The 15189-nt window shown below is 45.7% G+C and overlaps 3 protein-coding genes across 5 annotated transcripts in view; all 3 read left to right on the top strand.

The window, feature by feature from the left end:
* LOC125760108 (uncharacterized) overlaps positions 1 to 15189 on the top strand; it is a 250705-nt gene that overhangs the window by 175332 nt on the left and 60184 nt on the right. The gene's annotated exons all lie outside the window — the stretch shown is intronic.
* Positions 1 to 15189, top strand: part of LOC119372509 (D-amino-acid oxidase) — a 236917-nt gene that overhangs the window by 168831 nt on the left and 52897 nt on the right. The window lies entirely within an intron of this gene.
* LOC119406775 (uncharacterized) lies at positions 11066 to 12976 on the top strand. Its single transcript, XM_037673506.2, has 3 exons — positions 11066 to 11175; positions 11651 to 12023; positions 12754 to 12976. Exons 1-3 carry the CDS (start codon positions 11067 to 11069, stop codon positions 12974 to 12976), a joined length of 705 nt encoding a protein of 234 aa, XP_037529434.2. The 5' UTR covers position 11066.

The following is a 15189-nucleotide window of genomic DNA, read 5'->3' as shown; positions in this document are numbered from 1 at the left end:
CCAAGAACAAAGGTAGATATGCGAGATAGGGCCGTAAAAGTAAAGCCTATAAGGCGAGTAGTTTACGTTCCGTAAAGGTTCGCGCATGCGCAGTTTCCATCCGGTATCCGGTAACACGGTAACGTAAAGAAGTATACGTTACAAGCTAAAACTCCCTATTAACTATACGGCAACGTAAACATAATTAACGAAAAAACTGCTGCCCCGCTATACGATCACTATGTATTAGGTTCTTTTACCATAACGTAACCTCCGAGCACCACGTGTCGCAGAATCTTCGGTGTCAGCGTAGGCGGCGTTCGTTGTGAGTGGAAAATCCTGATGAATGCGAAAAATAAAAATCAGGGTTCGAGGCAGAATTTAACCAAGGCATTTTGCCTTGCAGTTAATTGCTTTAGCAAAATACCCTATACATGGGTTACGTGGGTCAAGGAGTCACGTTAACAGGCGTGACAGAAGTGTAGAATCATGCCGGGCGTCTCATCATGTAAATTGCGTATAACAAGTGGGTGTTCTAAAGCTGCCCACTCATGACACAGGCTCAGACATAATTAATCATAAACCAATGCGTGCACTTAGGTAGGTGAGCCTATGACCTTACACAGATGCGTAGTCGGTAATTCGCTATTGAACGAGGTGATCATTTAGGCCGCAATGGGTACGTCGCAACTCATTCCCAGCAGGACCGTACCCAGGAATTTTTTTCGGGGGGTGTTTGCGTGTAGAACGGCTAACTTTGACAACTGGTGGTCGCTGTGAGGGTGTGCGAGTATATTCGTGTCACCCGAAATGTTAAAGCATGAACAAATTTGGCGGGGGTGTCACAACCCCCTCAACCACCACCTTGTTACGGCCCTGATTCTCAGGATTTGGGGACATCTGTGCGCGGCGCCTTCTCTCGGCGGTAATAACGGCGTCCTGCCATAACTAAATGAGAAATAGGCGAAATAAAAATCATATCTGACTATAAAATCTAGTTACCCAGAGCGACTCCCTGTTATATACAGCAGAGACCCGCTGGAACAATTTGATAAAATTTCAGTATCGCACTACAAAGCGTGTGGCTTCCCAGAACAATTAAACACCGCCCATTAAAAACGCGTGGTGCCACATTGTTAAATATTAAATACCCTGGAGAGCGACGTGGTTTGTAGTGCGATACTGTAATTTTACCACAATGTTCAATTAAGTCTCTCGTGTTTGGTAACTAGCTTTTTTCTTCAGATATGATTTTTTTTATGTAGCCTATTTCCCCTTCAGTTACGGCGGGCCACCGCTGTCGCTGACGAGAGATGGCGCTAACTGTACACCGAGAATGACAAGAGCACGACAAGCCATTGAGAAGGCGATGCGAACGGGGCCCGAAACGCTACCAAGTTCCACCCTTAAACCCGAAGCTTAATTGCGTCCGCCACTGTTTTAGATATCGCGGTGCATAACGGCCGCCGCACATTTTTATCGCAATAGGAATTATATGGACACTCTCAGCGGGCTTTTGCTTTAGCCGCCATGCTACTTAAAAAGTCCAAATCGATAACATCGGCCAGCGCAACGTATGTTCTCTACGCGCGAATAAAAGCACACAAGCGCTGGGGACGAACGCGGCTGAAGGAGGGATGAAATGAGCTGTCCATCTCCGTTGCACGGACGGCGCATGCGATAACATCACCCCGCCTACGAGGCCTGCCGTCGACTGCGCCTCAAAGAGAGAGGAAACGCCCCACCTGTCTTTCGTTGCTCGGGCGAAGGAATTTGAAGAGACGTGGGGAGGCAGGGAAAAGGGGGGTGCTGTGTCGTTCGAGCAGCAACTGCGAAGTTTGCTCGTAGCGGAGTAGTCGCGAGCGCTGTCTCTACAGACATCAAGAGAAGGCTCTTAAACTTGCTGTGCTCTCAACGCTTCGCGTTTAGAGGATGTACAGCACGTAAGCTGCTTCGGTCATTGGAGTGTATTCTCTTAAACCAGCGTTTTGTTGAGTTACGTGAGGTCGGATCCGAAAGAGTTGGCTCCTAGCCTTACTACGTATAACATCCCAGTTTGTTCCAATCAAATTCATTCCTTCGCCCTCGCGGCCAAACTCTGCTTTTTTTTTTTTTTCGACGCTTTCAACTTTGAATGTGCTTGCGCTAGTGATGCAGAACAATCCATGGTACTATCGATTCCATCGATAGCGCAGTCACTACCGAACCATCGATGCTAGCAAAAACCATCGATAGTGCTATCGATAGTAAATTCTATAGTACTATCGACAGTACAAAACCAAGCGCGCGCATACATTGCAGCATCAACTTGGTTACCCGAGTGCGTATATGATATATGTGCTGGAGCAGGAGGAGCAGGCTGAAGGGCAAGAAAGTTGACTCTTTCACCTGTATGCTTGGCTGACATAATAAGTTGAACTGTTCGGTTGTAGCGGAAAGGCAGCCGTTACAATGGGCAGAACTGCGCGGCTTCAATTTACATTGCATTTCGTGATTTCAAAACGAAATAATTATCAAGAACTAAGTTTCCGTAAGGTGTGACTGGTTACTTTTGAAAATAAGTTTGTTGATGGACATATTCCGGCATTTTCACAACGGAAATATATTTCTTTCGCCCCAAAAAAATTTCTCATACATTAAGTCAACTGAGTATCGCTGATGGTACGCTATTGCAAACGTTTTGGAAATCTCGCGGGCCCACAAACGCAAAATATTCACAGCACTATCGATGGTATTATCGGTATTAATGCTACCGATGGTACTATCGATTGCACTATCCGTAATACTATCGATATTTCAATAAAAATTATCGATGCTATCGATAGCCAATTTACCGATTGGTCTGCATCACTAGCTTGCGCCCATCAGAAAGGTTCTCGAGGTTAACAAGGAGGCACCCAGCGCTCGCCAGCATTAGCGCATTACTTAACACTTAAGGTGATAGTTCTACGGTCGCCATCTTGCGAGTAGTTCTTTCCTGAGACACCAGACGACGCCACTCGGTCATGTTTAGAAAAAAGGAGAAAAATGTGCTTTTCACAGTCGCAGCATGCGGTGGCGAAGAGCCTGCACCTGTTGCAACTAATCCATTCTTTTTAGGAGTGCAGCTGTTGCTATAAGCTCCTTTGGGATAATGCAAATGTGCCTGACGACCCCCCCCCCCCCCTTCCTTTCTCCAAGAAAAAAAAAGACGCGCAGCCCAGAGAGCCTTTGTACTCCCGTTCAACTGTCCAGAAAAGAGGTGCCCCCTCACTCTCGTGGAAGGGTAGCCCGGACCATGCGCACGTGCATAGTAATTAGAGATGTCCCCGCTGTCACGTACCAGTTTTGATTCGGCTGTAAAAGTAGTGCGCGCATGTGCCGCTTGACCTCATACATATGACCCTACAATCAGAAGTTCCCCAGAAAGCCTTCGTTGAAAAGGTCTATAGGAGGGACACGCTTGAACGCGTCTATGTATTCTGTGAACGCCTCATTTTCTAGCTGTATATGGCCGCCAATAATGAGACGGTAAATAAGAGCTACGTCGAGCGCTTTGGTCAGTAAAGGGTGCTTATAAAATATCCCGTGATTTACATGAGCAAACAGATTATTGCTAAATTTAGTTCTTGTAGCCGGCGCCTTATTTGTGCGCTAACATCTCCTTACATCATGTCAATAAAAAAAAAGTTCTTGTAGAGGTTATTAGTTCATATGGCGTAAATTTTGCACGTGTTGTCTAACTATTTCGCACTGTCCAACCTTTATTTCTGCTACCTCTCTGCTAGATGGGTTGCCGTGCACTGCAACAACCAAACGCTAATCACATGAGTGATTTTCGAGGGTACGTGAGATAGTTAACGTGGGGCCTAAGTGTGAGGGGCAGATCACGTGGGAAGTCGGAAACAGGCAATCAAGCATTGATTATTGTCTCATGACAGAAGGAATATATGACAAACTTAGAGAGATGAGAATAGACGAGGAAGGCATTAACAGCTTGGGTAGTGATCATAAACGCATAATATTACAAATGGGATATAAAACAGAAAATAAGAACATAGAATCTAAGTTTGGCAGCTTGTATCTAAATGACAAACAAATAACAAATATAGCCGCAAGAGTCGAGGAAAAAGTAGACGAACTACCAGGCAAAGACTGGAAGTATAGTGAGCTGCTACATGTAATCACGAAAGAAATGGAAAAAGAGAAGAAAACTATTTGTTGGAAAGGAAAGAGAAAGCCAAAACGTTGGTGGAACAAAGAAATCCGGGAGGCGATCGAGAAGCGACGTGAGGCGTCACGGGAGCACAGACAAGCAAAAAAGGAGAAGCGGCCACAGGACGAAGTCAACCAAATATGGGAAATATATTTAGAGCAAAAATCCATTGTGCAGAAATTAGTCGAGGCAGAAATTAAACGTGAAAGTGAACGCTGGATGACAGAGATTCGCGAAAAGAAGAAGGCCGCGCCTAGGATATTTTGGAGCCACCTAAAAGCGCTGGGTAGGAAGTCTGTCACAATGCAACAACATATGGTAGACGAAGGAGGAAATCAATTGGAAGGGTATGAAGCGCTAGGTTACATCCGAAAGATAACAGCTGATTCGTTTAAAAAGGTCGCCTAGGGGATTCCCCCAGTGAGTAAAAGTACGCAAAGGAGTGCAACCGACGAAGATGTAGTACTAGAGAATTTCAATTGGAAGAAGGCCGAAGGAAAAATGCCTAAGCGCACTACTCCGGGCTTAGATGGGGTTCCCGTCAGCCTCATTAACGAACTCGGACATAAAATTAAAGAAGCACTGCTGAAAGCCGTGGAAAAGTGCTTACAGGAGAGGGAAATACCAGACAGTTGGCGAAAAAGTAGAAAGAACTTAATCTATAAAGGCAGGGGAGAAAAGGATAACATTCGCTCGTATAGACCGCTACCATTACATCGGTGCTATACAGGTTGGCGATGCAGGCAGTAAAGTTAAAAATAGAAGCGTGGGTAGAACAAAATGATATTTTGGGAGAACTTCAGAATGGTTTTCGAATCGACAGGCGGTTAGACGATAATCTGTTTGTTCTTACCCAGTGTATAGAAATATCGAAAATAGAAAACAGGCCCTTATACGTAGCTTATCTAGATATCACCGGGGCGTATGACAACGTTAATCAGAAAATTTTGTGGGATATATTGAAAGAAGTGGGCATAGGGGACGACTGTATACAGCTTTTGAGGGAAATATACCGAGAAAATACAGTTTGTATAGAATGGGAAGGAATAAGTAGCAAGGACAGCGTTGAAATTAGCAAGCGGCTGAGACAGGGATGTCCTTTGTCCCCGCTGTTATTCATGCTGCACATGGTGAGCATGGAAAAAGCGCTAGAAGGTAGCAAAATTGGATTTAATTTGTCGCACAAACAGGTCGGCACGATGGTTGAGCAGAAGCTTCCAGGTCTATTTTATGCTGATGTCTTATTTGCGGACAGTCGAGATGATATACAGCGACTGGCAGATATATGCGGAAGGGAATGTGAGGCTCTAGGACTAGGATTTAGTGCAACAAAATGTAGATTGATGGTATTCAATGATCACGAAGACTATGCGGTCTTCATACAGGGCCAAAAAATACCGAGGGTAAGCGAGTACAAGTACCTCGGAGTATGGGTAAATGAGGGGGATAGATATATGGAGGTATACAAGAGAAAGCATCGGTAACAAAGGGAAAGAGGAATGCTGCAATTATGAAGCACAGAGCTTTATGGGGGTACAATAGGTACGAGGTGCTTCGAGGGCTGTGGAAGGGTGTGATGGTCCCGAGGCTTACATTTGGGAACTCAGTGGTGTGCATGAAGTCAGAGGTACAATCTGGAATGGATGTAAATCAAAGGACGGTGGGCCGCCTCGCGTTGGGCGCTCACGGGAAGACGACAAATGGGGCTGTAAAGGGTGATATGGGATGGACAGGCTTTGAAGTGAGGGAAGCTCAGAGCAAAATGAGATTCGAAGAGAGGCTGAGGAAAATGAAGAAGAGTAGATGGGTAGAGAAGGTTTTCAGGTATTTGTATAGAAAAAACGTTGACACGCAGTGGAGAAAAAGAACTAGGAGGCTCACCAGTAAATATACGGCTAGCAGTGCGGGCGATATGGCAACAAGGAGCATTAAGCGGAAGGTCAGAGAGGCGGAGAGGACTTATTGGATGACAGCGATGGAAAAGAAGCCGGCTCTGAGTAACTACCGAAAGGGAAAAAACGAAATAAGGAGGGAAAGGTTTTATGATAATTCAAGGGGAAGCGCTTTACTGTTTGAAGCAAGGTCGGGCTGCCTTAGAACGCGTAGTTATAAAGCGAGATTCAGTAACGAAGAAGAACAATGTACATGCTGCGGGGGAACTAAAGAAACGATGGAACATGTACTGATTGAATGTGGCGTTATTCACCCAGGTATACGTGTGGGCACGAGTCTACAGGAAGCCTTGGGTTTTAGGGACAACAATGGAAAGCTGAACACGTCCGCGATAGAAATAAGTAACAGACGGTTAGAGTATTGGTGGCAGAAAGGTAGAGATAAAGTACAAAAATAAATAATGTGGAAAAATAAGGTCACTCTGCCTTAAGAGGCAGAGAGATGGACCGTGAATTTATAATTTTTGGTATAATAACATAGATTTATTCAATTTGGATAAGGTATTAGGCCAACATAAAACAAGGAAGGTTTTTTTTCTTTTTTTTTTTCTTCGAGCCTGGTGGCGGACATGTCACCGGCCCGTTATAAAGGGGACGCTCATAGCATCCATTCATCCATCCATCCATCCATCCAGTTTCAATTGTTTTGCTGCTAATCCTATCGCTTAACCGGCGTCACGTGAAATAGTCAAACACACATAAAGTGCGAAGCACTCGGCACTTCACCGCGTGGTTTCCGGAAAGCAGGTATTGTCATACGAGCCTTAAAGGCCAACTCCGGCGATTTTTCGAGGTCGATGGATCTCAATGAAATTCGCTGGGTACGTTCATTTGCACGTTTCCGTCGTTTATGCCAAATTACAGGCTTGAGACATGCGCAGATTGTTTGCAAATGAATTTTAAAGATTGTCTGCAAACGCCCTCCTGGCTTCCCACAATTATTGGCAACATTGCGTCTGTGACGTCAGTATTGGGAAGGCGGCGGAAGTGACGCAGCCGAGGGCACCGCTAATTTCGGCGCTTCGGCCGCTACAGCGAGCGTCTGCTGTGCACAAGGCGACAGACAGCGTTGGTTTGGCCGGCGCTTTGCTGGTCGTCCCGGCTGTCACAGTTTTCATACTCCGCGCCAGCGTGACCGGCATGCCTTGCACGACTTCCGGTTCGTTCGTAACAACATCTACGTCATACGTAGACAGCACACTCGGTTGGGTTTCGGTTTCGGTGTTGCGCTTTTTTGCTTATTTAAAATTATTCTTCAATTTGCCGAGTATTTCTGCTATCGGGCCCGTAACAGGAGCGTCTCAGGAACATAAAAGCACCATTACTTTGACATGGCCAAAAAATCGCCGGAGTTGGCCTTTAAGAATATGAGGAGGCAAGGTCAAGTTCTTTGTGTCTTCAAATAGGCCTCCCAAGCTCGGCCAGGGGGCGCTGCGTCGCACGCGTTTCGCCGCCTTTCTAGCAAAAACCGGTCGCTCCCCTCTCCGCGCCTGCCTTTGGCTGCGCTGTCTCAGCACGTTCCCGCACCCTGCACGCGCTGTTCTCTGCTCGCCGTGCACGTGCAGCTTCACGTGTCGCTTCCTCTGAAGGTTTAGAAAGATCCCAGAGATGGAAAAAACGTTTTCACGGTGGGAATCTCACCAGAGGAGGACGGTTGATCGACCACCTTTTCGGGACCGAGCAGGTCGTCAAGGGCGATGCTGTTTGTGCGAGCGCTACGTGCGTGCGGATGCTGAACGGGCACATTTCTTTGACATGTTCTGTAATTATGTTACCGGTAAAAAGCACATTCGTTGCGGCAGTCGTGTCTACTCGGAGCTGTCAGCAAACATCTAGCACGCTTTCGCGTGCGTTTTCTATTGATAACTTTTCGATCGCAGGGATGCCAAGTTTGTCGTGCGGCTTTAAATTTATTATGAGCTCAGTGTGAAGAGCATAAATTTACATCTGTCCTGTTGAGTCACTGGCTGCATCGCAATGCGCAGTGTTCAGTTTCGTGGGAGTTTCACTTTTGCCGAGCTTTGCATCGAATGATAACAACGTCGGATCGCAAGTTTAATGTCACCTTGGATTTTTTGAGAGCTCCCTTTGACAGCATAATGATACGCGCAAAAAAAAAATTCATGCCCACTTCGACCATGCATGTTTCTTGCAGAGGCGTGTTTCATTTCGAATAATATCGACGCCTGATCACGCACCGTGTTCGCTTATTCTAACGTCGCTTTGGTTGTTTCGACAGCTCGCTTGGTCAGCATCATACTATACGGGGGCGTAGCCAGGGAGGGGGGGTTCAAACCCTCCCCGAAAGTTTTCAATTTTGCTTGGGTATATGTACATGCACACATACAAACGCACGCACGAACATAAAGTATGGTTGGAACCCCCCCCCCCTCAAAAAAAAAAAAAAAAATTCTCGCTACGCCCCTGATACTATACAATACCCACTGGGATTACGCATGTTTATGATTATGCCGAGATTTGTGCCCAATGATTACCGCATCTGAATTCGCGAAGCCATCGAAAATTTAATTGCCGCCTTGGTGGGGGACTTCGGATTAATTTCGGCCACCTGGGGTTATTAAACGTGTACGTAAATCTAAGTACGCCGTTGTTACTTCATTTCGCTCCCATCGAAATGCAGCTGCCGTATGCGTGAATCGAACCCATGACCACGATCTTAGCAGCGCAACACTTCAGCCTGCTAAGCAATCACGGCGTGTCGCATGCAAGTCCAATATAAACGCTCAGTGCCAACATGCAGCTTAATTCTGTTTACAGGGAGCGCGACGGGAAATGTACCGCAATCAGCTGAATTAAACACTTAGTACTCACGGTACGTTATTTAAACTGTGGTGTAATAAGCCCACATGCTCCGCTGCTGTCACAGTACAAATGGTTGACTCGGAAAGCCAGCGCGCAATCTCGAAACGTACAGCGGCTGTCTATTTGTTGTAGCTTCGGTTCACAAACGCACTTCGCTTTCAAATGAGCACGATCATCGCGTTTCTCCCCGTTAATAGTTCGTAATACTGTGTACGACAAAAATTGCTTCAAGGTGACAAGACCGCGAAAGCATCGCGGCGAAGTGCCATAATCCACTCTTGACACCTCTGCTCCTCGCACTGCTTGCATTGGAAACGGTAGAATTTGACGGGCAGTTTTCGGCCCTTCGTCATTTTTAAACGTTTGTGACAGTTCACAATGCAGCAGGACTGCGTGCCTGCTTTCGAGTACGACGAAGGAACGGCACCCATAGCGTGAAAAATGCGAGCTAAGAGCCCCGAGGAGCACGTTCTACGCGCGCGCAGTGGGAAAACCAAGCAAGAGCTACCCGTCCGAGCTACCGGAGATTTCCCCTCTCTCCGCTGGGGCGGTGGACGGCGCTGCGCAAACTTGAGCGTTGGAGGCCTATACACTTCTACAGTCACCTGAGTACAACGGCGGGTGAGCAACCAAGCACTTCCTGGAATCCTCGGCACAATAGCCTAACCTGCTGGCTATGCATTCATGATGTACAGTGCAACACGCTTTATTCCCTTCTTCCTTTCTCTCTCCCTCTCTTTCTTTTTTTTTTCAGCAGCCCCACGGGGTTGAAGGGCACTGAAGAAGTGGCGATGAAGAAGTCTGGAGAAATAATCCATCCGTGTTTTGACGGCTTAGTAATGCTTAGAGGCGCCACTTTTGACGAACGTTGAAACTGACGTAAAAGAACTTGATATTTTCTTTCCCCAGATGGCGCCACCACCAAAAAATGTTTGCGAGATATATTATTTCTTGAAAATCTTTTGTTCCAAGCACTGCTTCGTAATGTTAGTGAGTACTGGTTATGACAAGACACTACACGGTCCTGCAAATGTGCAATACTTGTTATGAATTAGCCTGTAAAAGGAAAAAAAATGTAAATTTGCACGAACCCGACCAGAAGAAAAATGAGCTAAATTCACTGCTGTCCTACAAATTTTCTAATTAACTTGCGACAATTTTCTCTTCATAGAAACCTAAAGAAAGGCTAGCTGCTTAAATATTGAAGATTTAAGAGTTTAAGCTTGGATTGTTTTGTCCCTTCGTCGGTAATGCCTGACCAAGTAGAGCCGTAAATTGCCGTATTGAAGTAGTAATAATTCATGAACTGTTCATCAGAACACAAAGCAACTTCACGTAGTCGCGTAGACATAAAGTACAATATAGCCTGGAAACCCATTAAATATTGTTGTTCTAGACAGAACAGAAAAAAAGTTATTTACTCATAAACTTCCATTGCTTTGCCCATTTTAATTACCACCTGCATCAATTTCTGATTGCTTTACTGGCAATATATCTTCATAGAAACCTTGCATAACGCTTCATTAAAAGGCTCAGCCAATTTCATTTCGTTACGTTGAATAGTTTTGCCGCACTGGCAGTACAACGGAGGCTTGTACAGCAAAAAAACGCTGTTTTTTGCTCAAACTCTTTTTATTGCCGTGAAATAACGCTGGAGACTAGGCAACAATACTAGCTGTCATTAGAAAGCGGAGAACGTAAACTTTCTAATGCAATACAACTCATATTCGTCCATTCCGCAGAGCAAGCACAGTGCGCCAGTAAACAATGACTAAAATGCTCAGCGGGTGCCGCCGGAGTGGGACCGCCACCTTTAATATATCAAAGTGCCTTTGGTTTGCTAAGAAGTGCTTGGCATTAAAAAAAAAAAAAGATCATTTTCGAGTAGCGTCTCCCGCGCTAAACTGACGATGAGTAATGCAATGCAGCTGTGCTGACGTCAACATAGGTGCATTGTGTACGCCCCTCCCACGAAACCTCCTCTCCAATGGGCGGCGCTTGTTCACACGGTTCCTGTATCACGGCCGGACTGTATAAAAGGGACACTTGGTAGCTAATGAGCAGACGTTTTGGGAGTTCTACTCGTTCAACACCGTAAGAAAGAAGTCCTCGAAAACATGAACTTCAGGAAATGCGTGCAAAAGCTGGGCGCTCATCTCTCCTGCTCAAAGCCTCGACACGGTGGCCTACGGATTAAGACTGGGAAGGATGTAGCCGTCAGCAACGGTGAGTTTTCGTAGCAATTATGAGGAGCTTCAAATTTGTGTTCGTGCATGCAGACCCTCCGAGTTTCCTCAATTTCCGCATTGACCTTCATGGAGTGATATAGGGGTGGAAGCCAATATGTCCAGAAAGGCCTCGAGCAGCCTTTGACGGCAATGTGCATGCAGCGATGGTCAGCGCTGTATCCACCTTTTCTATAATGACTAGAACCATCGATATTGCCTTATTGTTTGGCTAGGAGCGGCAGAGAAGTTCGAGTGTATGCAGCTTGAGACATTTAAATTTGAATGATGACTACACCCTGAGACATTTTACGCTTTCGATTACTGCCGGTTTAGAGCCCATCGGCTAATGCGAAGGACATTGCTTCTCAATCTCCAGTGCTGAAATTTTAAGCACTTTTATTTTTATTGATTTGTTTTGTGAAATTGCGAGTATATGCAATATCTACACACTGCAACCTGACGCGTATGTGCAGAGAACCTCGACGCGGCGCGTAAGTACGTGGACGTCGTCATGCAGCGCCTTCGCCGCGACATCGTCATGCAAGGGGTCGGAATGGCCGATCTAAGAAGTCCGAACGACGACTGCTCCGCCTGGGAGCTGCACAGCGGCACGATCTCGGGCCTAGAAAGGATCAGCCACGACAGTAGACCTTGGCCGCTGAAGACGCCCTCGAACGATGTCGACGACGTCGGCTCACCGGAGCGCTACGACGTAGCCGCAGTCGTGCTGCTGCACGACGTCTGCTTCGAGGCGTTGTACGACTACACGAGCCATACGCTAGCGGTCTCCGGCAAAGTCTCCGGGAAAATTGCTATCGTGCGGCTCGACATGATCATTGGCCGTGAGTATGCGACCGAGCTTGTATAGTGCCGTACCATTAGGTTGAATGTTCCCTTAACGCGGAGGTGGATACCCATATTCGTCTCAATAGACTATACAAAACAATGCAGAAATTCAGAGCAGCGCGTATTAGGCCCGACATGATAACATTCTAGAACGTTAATCTGTCTGTGCAGGGTTTTCTTCTATGACACATCCATCGTTCGGCAATCAACGTAACCGCAAGAATGCTGGCTGATCCAATTGTCTGCAGAGCATTCATTTGTCAGCTTAGAGTTAAGGTCAGCTCACCTGAACTTGACTGATCCTGATACTGACCTTCTTCCGCTAAGTTAGATTGTAGATGCCTACAACCAAGATACACACAGCCCAACTGCAATGGGCAAGAAGGTCTCCAACAGGAAAAATGTGCCTTTATGTCAATTTGCTCGATTGTTTAGTAAATTACGTTAAAATGGACAGTCTTTTTAAAACCAAATTTGTAATTAAATAAAGCTTTTTTGGTGAGGTCTAGTAATTGTTTTCCTATTTCACAAGGTCCAGCGCAAATTTACTGCAGATAAAATAAGCATGCTTCAGTTTCTCGACAACTTTCTGTACGGGATCGTTCTCCTAGCTTCCCATACGCTATCACACTGTTATTAAGATACAAATACGCGCAAAATCTAATTATGAGAGATGGGCAACTTAAAACTAATTTCTCTCCACACTTTCCTTTCTTGATTTTGTCAACAGACCCCAGGGACCAGATGGCGCTCCTGAGGTCATCCTGTTCGAGGTGACGGAGTACACCCGCGTGGGGATTTCCAAGCAAAGCGTTGGTGTTCTCAACGAAAAAATAATCAACGAGGTGACCGAAAAAGTTGTGCACACCTGCATCGAGGACGCCATGTCTTACCGCGTCCTTCCCGTGCTCAACAGCGCGCTCAAGGTCATCCCATATCCAAATTTCACCTAGTGGAATAAATGGTCCATCTCTGCAAAAGTGTCTGTAATATTTTTCTAGATTCATGGCACTGCTTTTAAGCCACAAAGTGTGAAAGTTTCCGGTCACAAGGCTCACCTCACATACACACATTATTGAACTTTCGTAGGAATAAGAGTAAAATGACTGCGCCCAAATAGATGCAAATCTCTTCTCAGCCGTCAACGTGTGGGTCGCACTTACTTATATTTGACAGCCAGTGCTGGCCAATGAGCATATGTGTTTAGAGTCATTTGCTCGCTTGCCTTGTGCTCTTAAAGGGACACTAAAGGCAAATAACAATTTATGTCAGAGTGAAAGCCCAATGTATGACAACTTCTAAAACGGCAATATTATCAACAGCAGTGCCCTACTTACCGAGAAATTAAGCTAAATGTATCACATGATGAGCGCCACGAGTGGGACATTTTCGAAGTGATCCCGATGACGTAGGGAAGTCGGCCTACAATAAATCACTAGTAATCAAACTAGCAGCAGTCAAAAAAGAACATTCCGAGCATCAAAAGACGTAATAAAATGCTGTTTGTTCGTTTCCGCTTGATTCATGGAAAACAAAACCTCCGTGGCGTTGCCATGGGGAACGGCGCGCGTGGTTCAAAGGTTCCGTTTTCGCCGAGCTGTGCCTCGCCCGTCTCAGTGGTAGTTTCGGGATCGCGTACTGCCGTGCGTGTTTTGCGCGCTCGTGAAAGTCGCTCTGACAGAAAGTTCGACAAAATACCGCATGCGTGTGATATTGCCGGATGCCCGAATGGTGCACAACGCCAGTGCTGCAGCAAGGAAACCGGTGTGTCTTTTCACTGGGTGCCGCGGAATGAACCCTTACGCTCGAAGTGGCTTAGTGTCATGCCATTGCGCCAGTGTGCTAAACAGTCAAAACCTCTGCGTGTGTGCTCGCTGCACTTTCGTACTGAGGATTACGAGACCAACCGCAACTTGGTGACGGCTTTGAATGTGCCCATCCGAGCAAGTCTTTGCCGCAGCGCCGTTGTTGCTACTGTGGGTCCCGCTACTTCCGCTCGGCTGCTACTAGTGTCGGCGGCCGCGCAGTAAAAGCGGGCAACGTTGGGCACGGCAGCAGTGACGTATGAGAGTCGTATTTTCAGGCGGGAGATTTGAAGCGCGCTAACGCGATGCGGACCACTAAAAACGTGATTTTATTTCAAAATAAGCACTTCCTTGGCACAAAAGCAGCGCTACGAGGTTTCTGGACCGCTATTTCAACAATCAACGTCGACTTAATATTTGCCTTTAGTGTCCCTTTAAGAATTATACGTGTTGTTGGACTCACTTCGATCTGCACGTTATGCTCCGATGTCATAGATATACAAAATAACTATTAAACTGAACCAGAAGTATTGATTTCTGCTCTTAAGGAATGCATTTTTTTTAACTCATAAAAAACGGAAGTAAGCGCTCCACTGGAAATGCTTGGAAGAGGAGCAAGAATGTGACTTGGTACTCGCTACTCTAAAGAAACGTCTGCATATGAAAATAAAGATAGAATAGATAGAGGAAGTTAGTAAACTTAATATCTTATGCGGGCTAACCTAACAGTTAGTATCATGAAAAAAAAATGAAAAAAAGCTTAGTTGCAGACACTATTGCTCCCTAAAGGATGGTACAGCGGTTTCCAATTCAAATCAGCTGTATTGTGCACGGCAATAATTTATTATTAATAGTGTTTTTTTTTACCTTTATTTCATAGATACTATTTATTTGCAAATCATATTAAACACGACATGAAACTGATAGTAGCGCTATACTTTGCTAGTGCCAATCCACTAACCATGTCCAGGAATTCGGGACATCGACAACTAGCGCCATCTCTTGCGTTGCCTGCTGAGTGGCAGCGTCACTGAATGGGAAACGACTTTTAAACATTTATTGTAGTGCAACGCCTCAATATATGCTTAAATCACTTCGTCCATATAATCTAGGAGTCATCATCTCACAGTGCGAGAAGTTTTGCTTTATTCCCATAAACTTCCTGGGTTCGAGAACCACTTTTATGTGCTATGTGAAACTCCGTAGGAGAGAATTTAAAAATTTATATAAAAACAATGCGCCCTCACCTGCTTAAATCACTGAAGTGACCCAATCTCCGTTATTCAATCTTCGTACCTGTGAAGTTTGGCTGATGTTGGCGAAGTTTCTGAGGTTCGACGGGAACTTTTGTAAAAAGGTGC

Source organism: Rhipicephalus sanguineus, chromosome 10 (genome assembly GCF_013339695.2).
Source record: "Rhipicephalus sanguineus isolate Rsan-2018 chromosome 10, BIME_Rsan_1.4, whole genome shotgun sequence".
NCBI lineage: Eukaryota > Metazoa > Arthropoda > Arachnida > Ixodida > Ixodidae > Rhipicephalus > Rhipicephalus sanguineus.
This window is presented reverse-complemented; position numbering and strand designations above follow the sequence as displayed.

Bases quoted from the DNA above. Each gene is read 5' to 3' on its own strand.
- LOC119406775 (XM_037673506.2), top strand. From the start codon at position 11,067: ATGAACTTCAGGAAATGCGTGCAAAAGCTGGGCGCTCATCTCTCCTGC. The intron at 11,176-11,650 runs GTGAGTTTTCGT...GCGTATGTGCAG, and splicing joins GGATGTAGCCGTCAGCAACG to AGAACCTCGACGCGGCGCGT. The intron at 12,024-12,753 runs GTATGCGACCGA...TTTTGTCAACAG, and splicing joins GACATGATCATTGGCCGTGA to ACCCCAGGGACCAGATGGCG.